General features: G+C 32.6%; 1 protein-coding gene across 1 annotated transcript; it reads right to left on the reverse strand.

Annotated features, from left to right (window-relative positions):
- Positions 1-2190: 2190 nt before the first annotated feature.
- LOC139481318 (uncharacterized) lies at positions 2191-20809 on the reverse strand. Its single transcript, XM_071264557.1, has 7 exons — positions 20723-20809; positions 12927-13067; positions 11949-11972; positions 11352-11581; positions 8201-8375; positions 7197-7457; positions 2191-2771 (listed from the first exon to the last, which is right to left on the reverse strand). The coding sequence occupies exons 2-7, from the start codon at positions 13063-13065 to the stop codon at positions 2629-2631; spliced, it is 972 nt and encodes a 323-aa protein (XP_071120658.1). The 5' UTR covers positions 13066-13067; positions 20723-20809; the 3' UTR covers positions 2191-2628.
- Between the last annotated feature and the right edge of the window lie 2605 nt (positions 20810-23414).

Genomic DNA, 23414 nt, shown 5'->3' on the forward strand with positions numbered 1-23414 from the left:
TGTGAAAAAATTATCATTAAAGGACAATAACCCCTTAAGGGGTCAATTGACAATTTTGGTCATATTAACCTATTTGTAGATCTTACTTTGCTGATCATTTTTGCTGTTTACAGTTTATCTTCATCTATAATAATATTCAAGATAATGACCAAAAACTGCAAAATTTCCTTAAAATTACCAATTAAGTGGCAGCAACCCAACAATGATTTGTTTGATTCATCTGAAAATTTCTGGGCTGATAGATCTTGACCTAATGAACATTTTTACCCCATGTCAGATTTGCTCTAAATGCTTCGGTTTTTGAGATATAAGCCAAAAACTGCATTTGACCCCTATGTTCTATTTTAAGTAACGGCGGCCATGTTTTTTGACGGATCAAAAATCGAAGCACACACTTTGTGCAGGATAATCTAAGGAACAATCATGCTAAGTTTCATTCAAATCCATTCAGTAGTTTCAGAGGAGAAGATGTTTGAAAAATTGTTAACGACGACGACGACGTCGACGACGACGACGACGTCGACGACGACGACGACGTCGACGACGACGACGACGGACGCCAGGTGATGAGAAAAGCTCACATGGCCTTTTAGGCCAGGTGAGCTAAAAATGAAAATAGAGAGATAAAGATTAAAATCAGCAAAAATTATCAGCAAGACAAGAACTACAATTATGACAATATGGTGGAAATTGTCTGACACCTTCTTATTGGAGTACTATTTGTTGCACTTTAATGACAATTATTTACTATTTCTTTTAAATTACCTTATACAATAACATTATAATAGAGAAATTGACACTTTTAATCACAAAAATTATCAGCAGGCAAGATCTACGAGTCAAATTTGGTCAATATAATTAGTGGACTGTTTTTAAAGAAGTGATTGCCGTTATAACGGATATAGTTTATAATGAGGATTTTTGTTTACCCTATGTTGTGTTTAATCTAAACCGTATATATTAAGAAGATAGAGGGAATCTATACAGACTTAGTGATCACCAATTCTAGATCAACAAAACCGAGATATGTTTCAAGAATTCTCCAGTTATAATACCCCCTTTAGTCCAGGGTATATAGAAATCTGTCAATCTGCCCCACTTACTTTGGCTTCCAGACCACTTTTTCAAATAAGTTGAAATTTTAACAGAATGGTTTTAACCACTTACCAGGGTAAGACAGGCTGAGTGTTTTTTGTCTGGCCTGCTACCTTAATGAGAGACTAAGGTATTGGGGCAACAGCTTAATTTAAACTTTTTGTATGAAGCTTTATATTCAGAAGGTAGAAGACTTGGATGATTTATAGCTTGTATGTAAATACCTTATGTTACGAAGTTTCCGTCTGTCATATGTCCATTATCCTTGACCTCATGTTCTGGTTTAGTGACTCTTTGATGAAAAAAAGATTTTTTGTCATGTTAATTCCTCATTAATTATGAGTAATAGAAGTAAAGAATTTGGTAAATGTGTTCTTGCAATGTCTACATGTCCACCAGACAAAACTCACCTGACCTCGACCTCATTTTAATCAAATACTATCAACAGTATGTCAACTTTAGGTGGTGAATAGAATGATTGCAAGGGTACATGTCAGTCGTGCAAGTTTCATCTGACCTTGAATTCATTTTCATTGTCCATTGATGAATGTTAAGTTTTAGTGTGATGGTGTGATTTTCAAATACGATAAGCAGAAGGGTGGACTATATTGGGTGTAGTGAATGATTGTAAGGTGTACATGTCTGTATGGCAGGTCTCGTCTGGCGTTGACTGCATTTTCTTGGTCAATTGGTCAATGTTCAGATTTTGTGTTTTGGTCAGTTTTTCAAATTCTTAAAGCAGTAGGTTAACTGTACTTGGTCTATGTAATGATTGGAAGATGTACATGTGTATGTGGTAGGTTTCATCTGACCTTGACCTTATTGTCATGGTCCATTGGTTAATTTTAAGTTTTTGGAATGAGGGTTATTGGGTGACAGAAAATCATTAATATATCTAAAAGTGAATTAAATTATCTTTTAGGAAGATGACTGTTTTTATGTCTGATAATATTCTGTATGAATTCTGCTTCATACAGGTCAATTTCATGGAGCACATAATTAGTACCCGTCGGAAAACTAATTGTCTTTTGAAGTGTCAATCCACTTCACACAACAATGTGTTGTCGATAATATGCTTTAGAAACTGAGAAATAATTGACCACACTTTCATGCAATTTTAATTTCAAAATAAATGAATCCTTTAGAAAACATACATTTGCAATTCCTCTGCTGACATCCAAACTGAAGTAGTCTTTATATACAATCATTCATCGCGTATAAAACTATTTACAATAACACATACTACCGGTATGTCAGGTTTCAGTGGTAAATGTACTCTTGTTTACCAGTGTTACCAGACTCATCTAGTGACAAATTCTGATCTGTTGATTGTAAGACATATCTGAACTCAATCGTCTTTTTTTCGAGAGTAAAAATCGTACTCGACTCTGTAATACCTTCATCTGATTTATATATCAATCTAGATATAATTATTATTATAAGTGTCTTTAGAATCCCATCTTTCCATTCAAACAGTAACGTCTGTCTAATAGTTTGATCCTTTGTCATTTGAATCAATATCGTATTTTCTTGTCAGTCCCATATTGTCTGGTAAGCAGCTGCACCACGCCTAGTGTCACTATTTAGATCTACAGATAATTCCACGTACATATCATGATCTGGTGGTTGTTGATCAGTCTCCGATTGCACAGGCGACGGGATACTAGACGATTCGTCTGTAAAAAATAAACTCGTATTAACAGTATTGTATAAATATGCCACGGTGTGTGTGTCTTACGATTATTTTCAAATTGGTAATTATAACAAATCTGCACATTAAAGCAACCAAGAGATGCACTTTTAAAAATTGCATAACTATATCTCGTTTTATGACTCGCATGCGTAAAAAGGCACAACAGTATACGTGTCAAAAACAAACAAACTGTCCAACTGCCTTCACCCAAGCCTATTGTTTAGTTCAACTTTCTTTTGTGTAAATGCAAATTGTCAATATTTACTAGCGTATAACGCATTAAAAAACTTCGAATCCAACAGCATTTCTTAATTTTTTTCCAATAAATAAAATAATATAATTTAAATGTTCAAAATTAAAAAACCACGTTGTCCTATGCTGTTTTTTAAGATTAAAAATAAAAGATGGTAACAGAAAGGAATTCATGTTCACACCTTTGAACCCCTTCCATAAATTTTCGGGTATGTAGGCTTACCCACCGCTCATACGTTTACATTATCGGTAACTCTGAAAAGAGGAACCAGTCTTTAAAAACAGAAAAGACAAAAAGATAAGTGACCTTGCACCTGGAAAAAGAAAAAAATATTGCACAAATGTCGGAAAGAGAAAAGCGGACCACGAAAAGAAGATGGAGACAACAAAAACAAAACCTGTAAGAAAAAAATATAAAAATTAGATAAATGCTGATTGTGTTTATTGGACACAGATAATGCATCCACTTGCATATAACGTTAGAAAGGGACATAACTCTAAAACAGTAAAAATGAGGCCACAGAAATCCGAACTTGACATGTTCTACCTAGTAAACTAATAACCGTTGAGTATAAGCTTCATAACATTTGGTTGAGACGAACTAAAGTTAGAGAATGGAAACTAATTTTTGGGACGTACGTACGTACCGATAATGGTAACAGTTACACATAATGCCACTCTGGTGACCGTGGGGATATAAAAACACCCCAAGAACAAAACGAGACAACATATTTCAGAGTTCCACAAAGATAAGGCTACCTAATGTTAGGAAGACACTTACAATCAATGTTCTTCAGAAAAAAGTTAAGAAAGAGTAAATTAAAAGTGAAAGTGCCTACAACAATGCCAGGGGATGAATGCACACCAAGAAAAAAAGACAAGACATCTGAACAACAATAAGTCGTACTTCTCTATTTCGTCATACAATGTTAGCTCAGATGAAAAGAGACAGAATGGAAGGACAAAAATACATGGTTTCACTTTTAAGTTGACAGTTTCTTCAAGCTAATAACCAGAGCATTCAAGACATTAGGTTCGTATTTTAGAAAGATGATCAGAAATAACAAAGGCTCCTTCACCACTCGTTTACAGACAAAAGTAGTGATGTGCTTGCAAAGAAATGATGATTCAAGATTAATATCAGTGTCGATTGTTACTCGTAACAGGGTGATAAACGATAGAGGTTGTAGTCGGATGCAGTGAAAAATCTTAATCAAAAGTATGTTGCAGAAAATGAGCACAACAAAATCAGTTATCCCGTGTTGTGTCGCCTGCGGCCCTTTTGGATTGTTGCATCATCAGAAAAAGATAGAAAAACATGCCTTTGCAAACTATGTGAAAATAGAAGATATTTCTCAAATAGCCCAACAGCAACAAATATAATAGACAACAATTTTCCAGACCTTTTTTTGTACAACTATTGTGTGTATTGTAACTTTTTTTGGATTCGAGCGTCACTAATGAGTCTTTTGTAGACGAAACGCGCGTCGAGTCTTTTGTAGACGAAACGCGCGTCTGGCGTATATACTAAATTTAGTCCTGGTATCTATGATGAGTTTATTTGTATGTGCAAGCAATGCTGTAATCAGAAGAAACTAGTTAACAAGAGTTGAAGACGATAACAGAAAACATAATGGTTACATGGCACCAGTGGATATTTGTGATATAGAGCATTCAAGACAGGAGAAGAGAAAGACATCACACTTTTAAAGAAATAGCAGAAAATTATAGATGTTCCCTATGATATAATCTTTCTAATTTAAATGCCAAAGGGAAGTTTAATGGCAGCTTTACATGACATTGTAAATACACTAAATCATAAAGCACTTCAATATTCAAAACCTGTTTGAGTATAATAAACAATTCAAACAAGAATCGAATGATAATGAGAGCATAATTCATATTGACTTTGTCAAAAACTATTTAGGCAAACTTAATTGATGAAAAAATTCTCAGCCCCAAATAACCTTACATACAATCTAATTAAAATATAGATCTCTGATTACGTTATACTACATATATATGTAGTATAACTTTGATTACGTTATACAACATATATAACGGACAGCCTAAAAAAAGGCAGACACGAGACCAAGGATATATAAGGTGCAGCAAAATTTAAAGAAGTTTTAGACAAATTAGGAACCAATGTCACCCTTTATTTAACTGATCAAAAATAACTCAAACAATTGATGGACCAGTATAATGAATACTTTAAGAAGATATTAGCAATACCAAATACCAGGCAAAACCATCAAATTTAAACTACAACTTTCTCCACTATCTTATTCAGACGTTAGCTACATCTGAGGCTTTAAGGAGGTACCACTATGTAAAAGCCACGAATTCAAAGAAAGAACATTGAATGATGTGAAAACTTCACTCAGAAATGAAAATACCTCTAAAACAAAGCATCACAGGTTAATGAAACTAAACTTGGTTATTAAACAGAAGAACTAGAAAAGATGTTACAAGTAGCGGTATAGGCGAGCAAGAAACTGAAAAGGACAAAAAAAAACCGATGCTGTATAGAAGAAATTGAAGTTGACATGGAAACATTTACAGTATGCAGTATACCACATTCCAAAGAAAGCAATCGAAACCATTACTTAAAGGTCGTTGAAAAGCTATGTCATTGTAACGACTTCAAAGAGTTCAAAGATCAATGAATGTGAACCAATATTGTAGATGTTCAAGGAAAATAACGTTCTATACTTGAATGTAAGTCGACTGATGATCAATCTGCGACGGATTTAAGTCCAGACAACATCCTTTCAACAATAGCCATATTTCCAACTGTTGTAAAAGAGAGGCGAAAGATACCAGAGGAATATCCAAACTTTTAAGTAAAAAATAAACTGACAACGACATGGCTAAAAAAAGAAGACCAACAGACAAATAATAAAAAAACCCACTACAACATAGAAAACTAAAGACTGAGAAACACGAACCCCATTTAAACTGGGGATGATCGCTGGTGCTCCAGAGAGGTAAGAAAATCCTGCTCCACAAATGTTGTCGTGTATGGTGACGACAGTCAGGCTATTGAAATGAGAATCAAATTATTTTATAACTGGACTAGATCTCGAAAGAAGATTATTATATTAGAGAAACCAATTTGAAGTTCAGATGAGCAGATAATAAAAGAACATATCAGCAGGAGGCAATGTGCATTTCAACATCCAATAAATACATGGACATTTGGAAGAATTATGGACTGGTTTGTATTGAAAAAATATTTTCCTGCTATCCGAAACGCATATACCGAAATGTATGTGAAGACGTGTACAACCAAGAACCTTACCGATAGCGACAAGTTCAGTCTTTATCATTTGGAGTAGAATATGATTAGATATGACAGAAACTCATTGGGTCCCGCATCACTTTTTGCTCATTCTACCAGTTAAGGACTTTACTGAACCAGTGGTTGAGAGTGATAATGACGGCACACATCTAACCAATAAAGGAAAAAGTAGTATACCGGTGTTCAAAAGTCATAAATCGGTCAAAGCGATGACATCTATGACATGCAGTTTGATTTACAGAAAACTTACTGCACTGCAAATAACTCCCAGTATTTTGTAACTTAAGCAACGGCAAAGAACTATAATTCGATTATGATGTCTAATTTTCTTCCTTTGAGAATTCCTTTAACATATAATTTTAATGGTTTAAAGGGCACTTTTTGTATACTTAAACAAATTAAGCCCATTTGAAGAACTGCATATTTACTAGATGGTAAACCCTTTAAATTCATCCCACTCCAGACTGCACCCTCAAAGCAATAATATTTTAGTGTTGACAATTGCGCATATTCACACACTTTCTACCGTTCGATTATATATACTCAATACTCTCAAGTCCATGTGACACAATACTCTCATGCCCAGGTGCTGTGCAGTTTTGGTGACCATTGTGGTAAAATATTTTATCCATATAGTTTAAACTGTTATAACATTAGACATTGGAATGACCCAGTTAAGAGTCTCAGCCTACGTGTGACAGTTAGTTCATTTATTATAAAAGTGACCAATTGATTAGTTGCTTTAATTTTTTATTGTCTGTAACGACACATCATCATCATCTATGTTGTAACTGGAAGTGACTTTGTGATGCTAGAACAAACAAATGTTGTCGTCGGTCAAATGTTACTTACGTGGCCTATGCTCGTGATGAGTTACACCTTCGAGATCAACGTATTCATTTGGAACAACTCCATAACGAACTGACACATTAGTTGGTGTTCTCAAATGGTTTTGTGCCGCTACATTATTATTCTGGTACGACAAATTGACTGGATCTGTTGTATTTCTTCTCTGGCGTCGACTTCTGTGACACCAAAACACACCAACTATACCCAAGATAACCAATAGCAGTGTTACAAAAGTATACAAAATGACTGAATTTACATTTGGATCTGAAATATATGGAAAGTAATCGTAATTATATTATAAATCCCATTAGTCATGAATTCATAATGTCTTAGTAAAAATAAGTATCAACACACATATTAATTAACTTACTAGCTTTTTTGTCTGTTCTATCAATTGTACTGGAATATTCTGCCATTGTTCTTGATATGAGGAATACAAAAATATAGTGTTGTTATTCACACATTCAATCAAATATTAGGCTGAGGAGATTTGCTTTTTTGACAAATCCATATGTTTTAATGGCATAATTTCCCAATTTCTGTATTGTACCTTCGATATTTGTTCACCTAGATACATCAAATTACCTGAAACTCGAAAATCATTACATTTTCTGAAAAAATCAACATGGGCTTGCCCTACATTAGATGTAACAGTATCCGTCCATACCCATTTTAATCAAATTAAGTCGCCTCGCAGGACTCCTTATATTTTGGAGAATTAAGTATTCACCCCAAGAACCGCTTTGGCCACAACATATAAATTTCAAGTTTATTTACAATTTACATAGTGTGTATATGTTAAGTATGTTTAAAAGAACATATGTTCCCATAGTTTAGGACTTTATTCATTATAGGTTGAAAAATGCAGGCAAAGTTCAGATTTATATGAAGTGTCCTATATTTTGAATTTAGTTCAACCTTAAAAATATGTAAAAAATCATATTCTATTAAAGTTTGCATTTTCCAAGGAATGTTAAATACTAGTTAATAAATAGTAAGAAATATACTATCTGATGACAGCTTCATCTCGTCTGGTCGATAAGCTGTTATCCATACTTTTATCGAAGAGTCAACTACGTCATGTATTTTAAAGTTGACAATTTGTTTTTGCAATGATACAATGTGAATATATTTTCCGCAATATCTTTTCTTCTCATCCACTTCTCTTAAACAGTTATATTCCTGCAACAAAATACAATATCAAAAAGATATATGAGTAGTAGTAACGATATTTTCATTGCACTCATAAACATATAATTCAAACTTATGATAATAATCTATATATAATAATTATAAGAGAAGAGAGAGCAAATGTACCCTGTGTTGAACCTATTTTATCTATCAAAGGTGCAATGGAAATAACTAAAGAAAACTTGCTTGTCGAACTTTAAAACAATAGTTTAGAGAAATGATTGAAGCCTTTCAGAGCAAATGCAATGAGATTTTCATTTTAATTAATATTTCCAAGTTGCATAGCACTTTTAAATTATTGATCGGCACTGATTATCGAATTCTTAAAAAGACCTTGCTGATATAAACCAATTATATAAGTTTTATTAAAATTTGGTAAGATGAGAGCGCTTACGATACAATTTTCCATATAATAAATGTTTCAACGGGGCAACATTCTTTTATAAATAATTGACCGGTACTAGTTTTGGATTTTTGAAATTGTTTACTTTTACAGATTGCTACTTCGATTGAAAGTTGCACTCATACCACATCTTCTTATATCTGTTTTAGGATTTGGCATTAAGTGTCACAGATCACAACCAATACAAAGTATATCCATTGGTCACCTTCCATGAACAATGCGACTATCGACACTAAATGAGCAGGAACTTCTTACCTTTCCGGACCACATATTTAGATCAAATTCTTGTGTGGTTCGACCATGTTGCTGAATGATTAGTTTTCTGTGTAGTGCGTTATGGACCGTTGATTTCCTGTTGGCCATGATGTTTAAGGTTTATATTCTACAAGCTACCAAAACTAAACCAACCTTAATCTTAGAACGAACAGTGAAAGAGAGATGAAAGTTTCCAGAGAGACAGTCAAACGCATAAGTCGAAAATAAACTGACAACACCAAGGATAAAAAAAGAAAACAAATAGACAAACAATAGTACACACAAAACAACATTAAACCAGATGCTCCGAATGGCACAGCTTTATACGACCGCAGAGGTTGAACCCTGAACTGTTTGGGCAAGTATGGACACAACATTCAAGCTGGATGCAGCTCTAAATTTGGATTGTGATTAATTAGTTGACACAGTTTAGGTTTCTGACACAGAATGAATGTGGTCTAATGAACTTAATTTTTTTGTGCCTTTGAGCAATTCACTATGCTGTTGAATATTAATCCTCTCAAAAAAATGTTTGAAGAAATTTTCTTTTTATTTATGAAATCTGAAATGAGAAAAATTGAACTACTCATTTAAATACATCATAAAATATTAAAATGTCAAAAAAGGGCTTGTTATCACTGAATGGTAAAGATTGTTTTAATTTATCAGTTGGTAGTAAAAGTGAATATACATTGTTTATTGTATAAAACAATGATTTAAGTTGATTCAACTACTATTCTGGACACAGAAAGATAACTCCAATTGAAAATTTCTTGCTATTGCGCAATATTGTGCAATTAGATATTTCTTGCTATTGCGCAATACTGTACAATTGAAAATGCTTGCTATTGCACAATACAGTGCAATTGAAGATTTCTTGCTATTGCGCAATACTGTGCAATTGAAAATTTCTTGCTATTGCACAATACTGTGCATTTGAAGATTTCTTGCTATTGCTGAATACTGTGTAATTGAAAATTTCTTGCTATTGCACAATACTAAATATAATAATTTTGGATCCTGATTTGGACCAACTTGAAAACTGGGCCCATAATAAAAAATCTAAGTACATGTTTAGATTCAGCATATCAAAGAAGCCCAAGAATTCAATTTTTGTTAAAATCAAACTTAGTTTAATTTTGGACCCTTTGAACTTTAATATAGACCAATTTGAAAACGGGACCAAAAATTAAAAATCTACTTACACAGTTAGATTTGGCGTATCAAAGAACCCCAATTATTCAATTTTTGATGGAATCAAACAAAGTTTAATTTTGGACCCCAATTTGGACCAACTTGAAAACTGGGCCAATAATAAAAAATCTAAGTACATTTTTAGATTCAGCATATCAAAGAACCCCAAGTATTCAATTTTTGTAACTAAGTTTAATTTTGGACCCTTTGGACCTTAGTGTAGACCAATTTGAAAACGGGACCAAAAATTAAGAGTCTACATGCACAGTTAGATTCGGCATATCAATTTTTGATGAAATCAAACAAAGTTTAATTTTGGACCCTTTGGGACCCATATTCCCGAACTGTTGGGACCAAAACTCAATCCCAACCTTCCTTATATGGTCATAAACCTTGTGTTTAAATTTCATAGATTTCTATTTACTTATACTAAAGTTATGGTGCGAAACCAAGAAAAATGCTTATTTGGGCCCCTTTTTGGCCCCTAATTCCTAAACTGTTGGAACCTCAACTCCCAAAATCAATCCCAACCTTCCTTTTGTGGTCATTAACCTTGTGTTTAAATTTCATTGATTTCTATTTACTTATACTAAAGTCATTGTGCGAAAACCAAGAATAATGCTTATTTGGGCCCTTTTTTTGCCCCTAATTCCTAAACTGTTAGAACCAAAACTCCCAAAATCGATCCCAACCTTTCTTTTGTGGTCATAAACCTTGTGTCAAAATTTCATAGATTTCTATTAACTTAAACTAAAGTTATAGTGCGAAAACCAAGAAAATGCTTATTTGGGCCCTTTTTGGCACCTACATGTAATTCCTAAACTGTTTGGACCAAAACTCCCAAAATCAATCCCAACCTTCCTTTTGTGGTTATTAACCTTGTGTTAAAATTTCATAGATTTCTATTTACTTATACTAAAGTTATAGTGCGAAAACCAAATGTCTTCGAACGACGACAACGACGACGACGACGCAGACGACGACGCCAACGTGATACCAATATACGACCAAAAACTTTTCAATTTTTGCGGTCGTATAAAAACTATATAGACTTTGTCTAAATAACATGTATTCCTTATCTCCATCAATAAGTATGTTTAAAGAAGAAAACATACCTTAAAACCGGTACCGTTATATCCACCACGATAATCTATCCGTAATATTATTTGACCTCCACATTGTAGCTCAATGACCTGTGCACACACTATGTCGATTGAATTACTGCCGGTGAATGGCAAAAGACAACTGTCATGTTTTCCAAAGCAATATTTATTTGTACATTCTACTTGGTATGTTGTATCAAGGTTCACGTATCGTAATTTTCCACATCCCGAGTCGAAAAAATCTGAAAACATCGAATATCTTGTATATTAAACAAGTGATAGATTATGGAACGACCAATGAACTTCAAGGGATGGGTTTAATTTTTGATAACTATTGTTCCAAAAAAATATTCTGATCCCCAATTTGATGAAAACAAATACTCAGGTCAACCAAGTGCATGACAAACAAAATATTCTGATGGAGATTTCCCTACACATAAACATAATCTAATTGATAGCGTTTAAAAAAACTAAATAAATTTGTATGCGCCTTGTGCCTCAGGCTAAGACATCCCCCTTAAATCGCATTCAGATTATAAAAAAAACTTCATTTGTACAGGTTAAAGAATTAAAAAGTAACACATTTTTCAGAAACTTATAATAACTTACCATAGTGCATTTTCTTTAGATTTCCTAACAATAAAGAAGAGTATGATAAATGACTTCAGCAAAATAATAAGTAAATGTAGTACTAAAAAAATGTGTACATGTCCCCAGAAACACATTATCACACATAATATAAACATATCTCATTTCATTAGCAGTTATTAGTGTCATATCGAGTGAAAATTAGATATCGCTTGTGGTTAACTCCAGTTATTAAATTTCAATATAACAATAAACAAACCGGTGTTCATTTCAACAAAAATAATATTCAAATTAAACAAGCATTCTGTAAGTATTGCATGGCAATACATAGTTTCCTACCTGTTAAAAATTCATGCATATGGCACAATATTGCATCTTGATCTATATCTTGTCATTGTAAAAAGTATATAACAAATATCAAGTAAATATCTTCAAACATGACGAAAACAAGCATTTTGTCAGTTGTTGAAAAATACTTACAGACAGAAAAAAAGTTAAATCATTGTTATGTTATAGACGTATGACCCTATCACACGTTTGCAATAGTTGTTGACATATTTGTTTGTTTTTATAGTGATAAAGATTATGACACAATGTTGACGACTGTATCCAAATTTTGATAGTTGCACCTATTATGTTTTTTTTTCTCCGACTCTGTTGTCACTAACTAATACTGGCATTTCATGGCACTGGGATATAAGTAAGAGTTTTAGCTAACAATAAAACTTGGTCGAATCCACCTTTTTCAACATAAGGAAATACCTTCACCAAGTCCGGAATATGACAGTTGTTTCCAATTCGTTTGATGTGTTTGAATTTTAATGTTTATAGAATGAGGAAATCAAAAGTTACCACGAAAAGGAAACGAAGGAAAAGTAATAAGCGACCATGTAAATATGTATAAAGTGATACTTTAAGACGCAAGACTTACCTCTTAAGTTTAGTTCACATATTTATGATTTTACTGACGATCATTGTAATTCATTACGTTTTACATACCATTATTGCTGTCTGCTTTCTGGCTGAATACAAGTGAAACAACCACTAATATCAACATGTATGAATCCATCAACAGGAACTTCATAAAGTGTGTATGGATGAAAAACGTACGACATAATTTTAGAACTTCATACCACATTCCTAAAAGAATACCAAAACAAATAGAACAATTTTACATAATATACTAACAGTGGCAATCATTATTTCAAATAACTTATACATGTTATACATGCAATACAGAAAACAAATTTACATAAAAAAATATCCCACTCTTCCTCATATCATCTGAACTACTATTATTTTTTTTGGCCCGATCGTCAAATATTCGTACGGTGCAATTTCTGTCAAATCTACAATGAAAGGTCTATGACTGACAATTTTTTATTCTACAAGACGTGCAAGTTTTTGCATATTCTGCCTTCTAAATAATTAAAAGCCAAACGCACGTTTAAATATCTTATTAATAACATTTATAATATTTTTTTTATTTAAAGAGGGCAAACACGTTTGGTTAATTATAAATTGCTCTTTTTCTTAGAAATTCCGATGAAAAGGATTAAAATGAGTGAAACCAAAATGTTTGTCTATTAAACAATAGTTAATAATCAAACCAATTGATGTATTTTTTTTTAAAAGACATCATCATTTAAATGCAATCATGCATGCTTTTTAAGGGAATGTAGAGAGCTAAACTTTGATATTTCAAAATATAGTTTAAAAATCCTGTATTTTCTTGATTATTATTAAAAGAAACAAAGGACTATTTATAAATATTAAGCTAGCCCAAAATAACTTTATACATGATTAGTTTTCAAATATTTCTCTTATACAAATTAGAAAATTTGTATTCTTATACAAATTAGAAAATTTGTATTCTTATACAAATTAGAAAATTTGTATTCTTATACAAATTAGAAAATTTGTATTCTTATACAAATTAGAAAATTTGTATTCTAGGCTCATTCAACTGCATCGTAAGCGTGCATTGACTAAAAAAGTGAAGAATAATCATGATCTAGACACTGAAAATCGCAAACGTCATTTGTGCTGGTTTGAAGTAGACAACCCTTTCTTTCAAAATGATTTGGCTACAATTATAGCGGTGATTGCCTACATTTCAGCGGTGATGGCTTCTGAGTTACCAATTTAACGTTCAAAAGTAGCCAATCACCGGTATGCTGTACTTAATTACCGCTGCGGTAAACGAAAAAATTTTACTTTACAAAAATACTTATGACCATTTCTTTTTATCATATGTTAAAAACTTTTCCGGAAATTAATATGTAATGTTGATTGACCTTATGACCTTTGTCTTCCAGGTTCCCACACATAAAACTTCAGCTACCCAGGGCGCTGGAACCATTGCCGTAAGTCCAGAAATATATTTAATGCTTAAAAACTTTATACAAATGTCCAAGAGGATACCGAATTTTACACCAGATGCAGACAGAAGCGTCTTTACATCTTGGCCAAAGAGTGACGGGGACAACCAGATAGTACCACTCAACAGCAGCCAAGTAAATATGGCAATACATAGATTGTGGGCACAGGGCCCCGTAAAAAATCAATAAGTACCACCAAATAAGGCAAAGCCACAACACCACATGTAAGAGAAGAAAACCCTGGATCTAGAGAAACCCAAGCTCGGCATATGGCTCATGATACCAGAACAGCCGACAAATATTACCAGGTGTACAACAGTCAAAAAATGGCTGTACTTGTGAGCAAACTCATTACCAATATAATGGAAAACTGTCAAGATCAACTGCAAAAGACAATTCATTGGCAAAACAAGAAAGGCTAAACACAGGACGAGGGTGTCTTGAAACTGCTTGAATAGACAGATGAGTCAAAGGTAATTGATGAAATGGAAGAAGAGGACGACAGCGGCAAGGATAGTGAAAGGACAATTGATTATGATTGTTTCCCAGAAATATCTCCCCAATCACCACTCAACGTGCAAGAGTTGTGTGAGGATCCAGAGGGAGAGGAAGAACAGCATTTGATATCAAAACATAAAAGGAGATTTTTCGCCAGAGAGGAATCAATTAAAATTATTGAATTATGTGAAGACAATATCAATGAAGGACACCTTACGCTAAGTGCAATCAAAACATCAATAGGAAGATCTGAAGAAGACAAAATATTGTTTGAAAGATTGGTTGAGAAAAATGAAGAGGAACTGACTGAAAAGGACGTATTGATAATGTTTGTAAAACTTAGCCAAAGAACGTTAAATGTTAACTATTTTTTGACTAATTTTTTTCTCATTTGGAATATTGAGAGTTGGTGGATTGAAGTTTATTGTTGGTTTAATTTTCAAAAAATTCTCAGTTGCAATAGTATAGTATCGTATCGTATCGTATCGTAAAAAGAAATTGGCATGTTGCAGTAACGTGTGGTGTGTGTTTGGCAAAACCTTTCGGAATACTGGGTCTTCAATGGTCATCAACTTTATACTTTATTTGACCTTAAAGGTTTCTAATTTCAGCGTCGTCATGTCTTTCGTTGACAACACGCGCGTTCTTCGTGCAATATTTAAGCATGTTATCTATGATAAGTTTAGTCTGAGATGCAGAATTTTATTTACTAGTTGTTATTTGCTTTGAAATAGCTGTCAACAGCTAACTCTACATCCCGCGTGACGAATGAAAAAAAAAGTTTACACGTTTGAATTCATCAACGAAAACTTAAAAAAAATGTATATGGATGAAAACGTTCGACATCTTTTTAGTACTTCATACCACATTCCTAAAAAAGAGATACCGAATCAAATAGAACTTATAAAATATGCTAACAGTGAAAATCATTATTGTAAATAACTAATAGATGCTTTAAAGAAAAATATCATTCATCCAAAGTATCCACCGCATCTTCCGAGAATTACCAGAGTATCTTTTTCTCTGTACAATTGCTTTAGTCAATTAAAATATATTGCTATATCACTTATACAATTGATTTTTGCCTTGAAATCATCGCATCTTTATTTAGAATACGTGCATTTTATGCACCACTGAATCAATGCCACTGCTGGTGGACGTTTCGTCCCCGAGGGTATCACCAGCCCAGTAGTCAACACTTTGGTGTTGACATGAATATCAATAATGTGGTAATTTTATGAATTTCCGGTTTACAAAACTCTGAATTTTTCGAAAAACTAAGGATTTTCTTATCCCAGGCATAGATTACCTAAGCCGTATTTGGCACAACCTTAGTTTGGAATTTTGGATCATCAATGCTCTTCAACTTTGTACTTGTTTGGCTTTATAAATATATTTTGATATATTTATTCAGTGATGAGTCTTATGTAGACGAAACGCGCGTCTGTCGTACTAAATTAGAATCCTGGTACCTTTGATGCCACTGCTGGTGGACGTTTCGTCCCCGAGGATATCACCAGCCCAGTAGTCAACACTTAGGTGTTGACATGAATATCAATAATGTGGTCATTTTTATAAATTTCCGGTTTACAAATTTGAATTTTTCGAAAGACTAAGGGGTTTCTTATCTCAGGTATAGACTACCTTAGCCGTATTTGGCACAACTTTTTGGAATTTTGGATCCTCAATGCTCTTCAACTTTGTACTTGTTTGGCTTTATAAATATTTTGATATGAGCGTCACTGATGAGTCTTATGTAGACGGAACGCGCGTCTGCCGTACTAAATTATAATCCTCGACGATACCTTTGATAAGTAATTATGCATTCTTGTGGGAATAAGCAGGCCCGTATCTCAATAGTTTTACGGGATTTAAAGGTAGTTGTTAATTCATAACATCCTATTATTGATAAAATAATATTCTACAACTTTTGGTTCATAAGCATGACGTTTTTCTACTTGTTAACTTTTCTTCGAGTCGTCTGAAATCGCCGTTCCAGAATCTAATCCCTTCTGAGTAATATATTCAAAAGTGTACACCAAAACGTTGTGATTGGTTAAAAACATTCTAAACGCTTGAAATTCAACCAATGAAGTAACGTTATTTTCATTTTGGTGTACGAACAATGAAATTACCAATAGTCCTTTAGATTCTGAAACGGCCAATTATTTATGAGTTATTCAACTTTGTGTTATTAGTTATGGAAATCAACGGATATATTTGTTTTATTTCAGTAACAGTTATCAACTAGATTTTTTGAACGATTAATTTCTTCACTTTTCGAAAACCTCTGCGCTAGATTCATTCTATTCATTCTAGCTACAGGCATCTACATGTACACAAAACAATCATAAGAATGAGTTTTAATTTTTATGAATTTTTAAATTATGGTCACTAATTGTCGATCTGCTTTCTCGGAGAATACATATATCAGTTTAACACCAGTGACGTTTATACCATTTTTTTATAAAACACGCACGAAATTGATAAATTATGTAAATTATGAATTTTTAATATATATTCAGTGAGATTGAACAATTTCTCTCGACCTTACTAGATTATCACGATTTTTTGGGCGCTAAATTAGAAGTATTGATTGATATATATGCAATATGTTGTTATTGAATAATGTATTTCAGTAAATGCGTGGCACTATAATACATCAACTTTAATATTTCATTATTATAAAGAAACAACTGAATGAACCAGCAACTATTGTAAGGCGCTTGTTTTCGACTAATTGTTTATGTGATCTCTTATAGCGAAGAGTGTTACGACTTCGATAATGGAAAGTACAATCGATACAATTTATAAATAGCAAATGCCTTTTTCGCAACGTGTCTCTTTGCATAGATTTAAAATTTCACTTGGGCGTTTTCCGTCTTAAAGTTAATAGTCAAACAATATTTATTTAAAACAGACACACACACATTTATATATATAAAGTGCCTAGCAAATCAACCTATATATATATGTAGGACTCTAAAGTGCGATGGTACTCTAAAGTGTGATGGTCACGCTAAAGTGCAATGGTCTAAGTAAAGTACGATGTTGTCTCACGCTAAAGTGCGATGGTTGTTTGTTGCTAAAGTACGATTATATATCACGCTAAAGTGCGATGGACCAATATGATAAGGTCGACGGTTTAAAACATTAAAATGCATGGATTTAAAAAAAAAATGGTCTATTTGCAAAAGCTAGAATGCTAAGGTATAACATATGTAATAGGCTTTATGATTTATCGGTAAGCTTAAGTGATAGTTTCTAAAATTAATTTAGAAGACCGACCACATTGTCGGAATACATTAAGTAACATTTATTTGTACAAGGTGTTTTATTCTTAAATGCGAGAAAAAGTCAATATTCGTCAAGCTTACTCTTTTCCGTAAAAAAGACATGTTATATTTACCTCCACTGTACAAACTATGTTTTAGCCGACAATTTATAATTTACGCTGAAAAACATGAACCTTTATTTTACTGACGTTACTTTTTAATAAAATCGAAAATATTTTTAAGGGGACCGCAATGTAAACTGAATTGTAAATAATAATTTCACTGCATCCGTTCGCTGCCAATAGAAGCAGGATCTACGATACCTATATGCGTATACTATTTTCAACCTATTTAGCATCTATAAAGTAAAATGGTTGACTGCAGAACACAAGTCCTTCTTCCAGCATCCGAAATAAATCAACACAGTTGCTTCAGCCGACGAAGCACGGTTAGGTCTGAAATTAAAACATGGACATTTGGTTTAAAAGTTGTGAATCAAATGTTCTTAATTTATGTTCAAGCATATACATTTTTGGTTTATATAAACGACTGTTAACGTCATAATCCAAGTACAATTCTCTCGTCTATACTTTCGCGGACCATCGCACTTTAGCGTATGGAGGAATCGTACTTTAGCGTAGACCATCGCACTTTAGCGTCCCCATCGCACTTTAGAGTCCTACATATATATATATATATTATAAATACTTATTAGATTAGAATTTGTTTATTTTTGTTATTTTTAAAGTTTGTTTTTTGCATTTTTAGACGTATACATTATTTTATTGTTAACTTTGTGTACAATATTGTCTTTCATAACATTTCCATTAATTATTGGATATTATTTAGATATTAAATACTTTAACACTGTGATTAGATTTTTTTATTATTGTTTTTATTAGTATTAATATTTTGGTAGTCAAATTTGAGTCAAACTAAATAAGTGTATATATCTGCACATTCATGACTACATTCTGCCGATACATGTATCTTGACATGGCACACGGTCATGGTTTTCTCTTTAAAGTTTAAGACATCTTTAGTGGTTTACACTTAATCCATTGGATGGTGGATGTGAACTTGGTCTCAGTAACTGCGAGTAATCTCAGATCTGCATGCCTATTTTTGTTGTGGGGATGTATTAATACCCTGCCACGTCCATTCTTTGTGTTTGTTAGATGTATTTCTATTTGTATCCATCTGATTACTTTAGCCTTTATTTACCGATTTTTATAATTTGTTTTCATGTTGTACTGTTACAACACAGGTTATTGAGGGTCGAAGCCTTCTAACGAGTTCAACCCGCCACATTCTGTAAGTGGACGTCCAAAGTCAGGAGCCTGTATTTCAGCGGTTGTCGATAGTTGAGTGTAACATAAGATTTTTTCGTTTCATTAATTTGTACAGAAACTAATTCGTAAGTTTTCTCGTTTGAATTATTTTACATTTGTCATTCCGGGGGCTTTGCTCATTGTTGAAGACCGTACCGTGACATATTATTGTTAATTTCTGTGCCGGTCATTTGGTCTCTTGTGGAGAAGTGCTTCATTGGTAATCATACTACAATTTCGTATTAAATAATAAGTTGCGGAATTATTTATTATACTCGTCTAGTAAACATGCAGATAACGACGAATTAGGTTTAAAAGTATACAATGTTGATTAACATATCTATTCTAAAAAGAAGCGGACATAAAATTAATAAGCAGATATTCTGCAAGTCGAAAAATAAGTAAAAAGAATAAAATCAATCCCCAAAAGATGAATGTATGGTAAAAAATCTAGAAAAAAATAAAAATCTGTTCAGATTGATTGTTTGTTAGTAAATTAAAAAGTCCAGTATCAAATTTCCATGCGATATGTTAAATGACTTGAGACACCGAAACAAAACCCAATGAATGACTAATGAATATCCATCTTTCCAGCTGTCGTGCCTAAAACCCTAAGTTTCTGGTTAAAATATTGTGAAGTATCGCTAAACCTGTCGTTTTTGTTTTCTTTTACTCAGACATGGAGTTATCTTAATTATTGTTAGATACATTTAGCATGATATGGTATTGAATAGCATATTATGTTTGATATGGTATTGAATAGCATATTATGTTTATCTACTTGGAACCGATTGTGTTCCAAACCCCAAATATATCTGATCTATTTTAGTGTTTATTAAATCACATTGAATTATTTACAATCAGTGTGCATGTGTTGTCTTTGAGGATATTGTATGAACTTTGAGATTTATATTCTCTTTATGGGCCCTTAGATTAGGAATAAAGATGTTTGAATTTGAATTTGAATTCCTTCATTTTTAACAGTTTTGGTATTTTTTTAAACACACATAAACGAGCTGGAATATTCTTCGAACATTGAGCAGGGTAGCTTTTGTATCTCATTGATTAAATTTACAAAAGAATCTACTATATTCACATGAAATCGAAGTAGCAAAGTAAAATATTACGCAACCTGCGATTTCTTATAACATGTGTTAGAAATATGAAAAGAGAATTAACAAATATAACAATAGAAATGATGTCATATGCTTAATTAAGTAAAGTGATGTTTCCGTTAAAGTTTATGTCAATATAAGAAATTAAATCAATAAAATATATAATATAATAAATAAACGATAACTTAAATGTACCTGATAACACATGCACACGTAAAAAACATCCACACACAAATCCAATGTTAGATTATAATCTATTTATAGAGTCAGGGATTTCCGTTTTTAAAGATGACTAATACTTTGAGAATCAAGTTCTTGAAAGGAGAAATACCGTAAATCAGGCGAGAAAACGGTAGACAATATTTATTTGAGAATATTCGAACAATCAAATGCATTTAAATAAATTCATTTTTAAAATTGCATGGTTTTGGCATTATCAAATACAAACAATAAAAACGAAACTTGTATATATATTATTAAAATATACAACTTGTGAAAAACTACACAGTAAATTTTGTAAAATTGTGGGCGTGCTTAAAAAAACCAACCCCACAAATTTTGCAGCGTTATCTGAACTTGGCCGGTTTTCCCTGTTCTTTGACTTGGTCAAATATATTTTGAATAAATGGCTTACAAAAATTTAGAGGCATACAAGCATTCAAAATTTTATTTTCTCAGCATTAATCGTCATGGTATAGCTGTCTTCAATAAATTACAAAAAAAAGATGATAGAAATAGGGCGACATTAGTGTACTCCTCCACACATTGTTAGCAGTGTTTCCTTGGTAATATTAAAGATGAAGTTCATGTCTCTTTTATTGCACAAAATAATCACATTATTTCGGAATCATGTCCAAATTTCATTAATTTAAATTCCCAAGAGAAATTGCTATGGCTGCTGCCTTGTGCATGTTGTGAGAACTCAACTGTATTTAAAGTTTGGATATCCCTGGTTAAACACTGCAAATAACAGATTTATATGACATGTTTTGCATAATAAGTATTTAATTTTATTTAAAAAAAATAAATAATTTTAAATAATTTAAGTTTGTTCAAACTTTATTGTTAATATTTTTTTACTTTTTTATTTGTGCACTTCTGGACATAGAAATAATAACGGTAATACGGAAGGAAGGAAGAAAAATACTTTTACTGTATTTTTGATATTACTATTTTCATTTGTCTATTATAATATTTGTTATATACTGTACAATAATGTCTCGTGTTTGTCGCTTATGCTATCATAAATGCACCCTGATTGGAATAATAAAATATTTCATTTGATTTATAGCTGTGACCAGTGTCCGAGCAGAAATCAGGAACAGACAGTTGATGAACCAAGGGTATGTCAAAGAACATTTCGTCCTTTTTATAAAAAAATCATCGGAAGATATTAAGATCTAGATACCACAACTTCACAATTAATACACGATGGTCGTGAGGTTTAGATTCGAGGTACTGACGTGGTTTATCATCTTAATAACGTGTTATAGTATCCTTTTATTGGTCTTTTTTTGTAAATTATAACATTTTCTGTTGAGCCTCTTTTTGGCAGTATCCATTTGATGTGGCTCGGTACTTGTACATCCCGTCATTCTGCTATGGTAATTTGTTGTACTCATTAGTTTTTGCAAATGAGCTATGACTATATTTCTTTTTGTTTTTCTTTCTTGGCAAGTATTAAAATGATGCCTGTACCTAGGCAGGAATATGGCAATTTTCCATTCGTTTGATGTGTTTAAAGGGTTATCAAAGGTACCAGGATTATAATGTAGTACGCCAGACGCGCGTTTCGTCCACACAAGACTCATCAGTGACGCTCATATGTTTAAGCTTTTTATTTTGCCATTAGCTTTTCCGTTTTGAAATCTTCTCAGAGTTATGTATATTTGTTATTTTACTTTATAGAATGAAATTCAAAACAGTGTGGCTGTGGCCATTGATTGACACATGGCTGTGGCCATTGATTGACACATTAAATTTATCCATTGACTGGGACAATTTGGGTGAACGTTTGTATGTAACGACCACTGCTCACTATGTACTTTTTAAAGACACTTAAACTATGGGGTCACCAAAGGTTCTCGACACCTTAATAAAGTTATTCGAAAAATTAATCAGAAATAACAAGATGTTTTGATTTATATCAATTGTATAAATCAAAACATAAAGGTTATTCCTGATTAATTTTTCGAATTATTTTATAATTATAGGCGTTAAGAAACCTTTTGTGACAACACAGTTTAAATGTCTATCGTAGGTACGTACTGAACAGTGGTCGTTACAGACAAACGTTCACGTAAATTGTCCCAGTCAATGGATGAATTTAATGTGTCAATCAATGGCCATAGCCACACTGTTTTGAATTTCATTCTAAATGTCCATTAACCGTGATTTGAATGTTTTTGGAATAATAGGGAATTCTGTATTTATATATTAATCTGCTAAAATAAATCAATAGGAAATATACTTTTTTTTAAAAGTGAAACGAATCGGAATTTGATGACATATGTGTACTGCATACCCGAATCCACCTCTGAGAAAGATTAGTGATCATACATGACACAGACACTATATACACATATTTTTTGGATATGCAAGAAAAAAGAGAGTGCTTTATTGGTAAATTATAGAAAAATTGTTTTGCTGAAAATTAACGACGTCTACAGGACATTGTACCATTTTCCTTAAATGAAGTCAACAATATTATGCCATTAAGATTGAAAAACAATAATCACTAAATCATTAAATCAGAACATACACTAGAAAAGGGCACTTTTCTACAATTGCTGTTCTGCATATCAAAGTCATAGAGCTACAGTTCATATTCAAAACGGCTCATGAAATCGGATATAGAGTACCTTAAACATTGTAAATATGTTAAAAA

The sequence above is a fragment of the Mytilus edulis genome, chromosome 7 (assembly GCF_963676685.1).
Source record: "Mytilus edulis chromosome 7, xbMytEdul2.2, whole genome shotgun sequence".
In the NCBI taxonomy this organism is placed as follows: Eukaryota; Metazoa; Mollusca; class Bivalvia; order Mytilida; family Mytilidae; genus Mytilus; species Mytilus edulis.

Coding starts and splice junctions, on each gene's coding strand:
- LOC139481318 (XM_071264557.1), bottom strand. CDS start 13,065: ATGTGGTATGAAGTTCTAAAATTATGTCGTACGTTTTTCATCCATACA. Junction 11,973..12,926: donor GAAAGCAGACAGCAATAATG/GTATGTAAAACG, acceptor CTTTATTGTTAG/GAAATCTAAAGAAAATGCAC. Junction 7,458..8,200: donor GATGAAGCTGTCATCAGATA/GTATATTTCTTA, acceptor CATATATTTCAG/ATCCAAATGTAAATTCAGTC.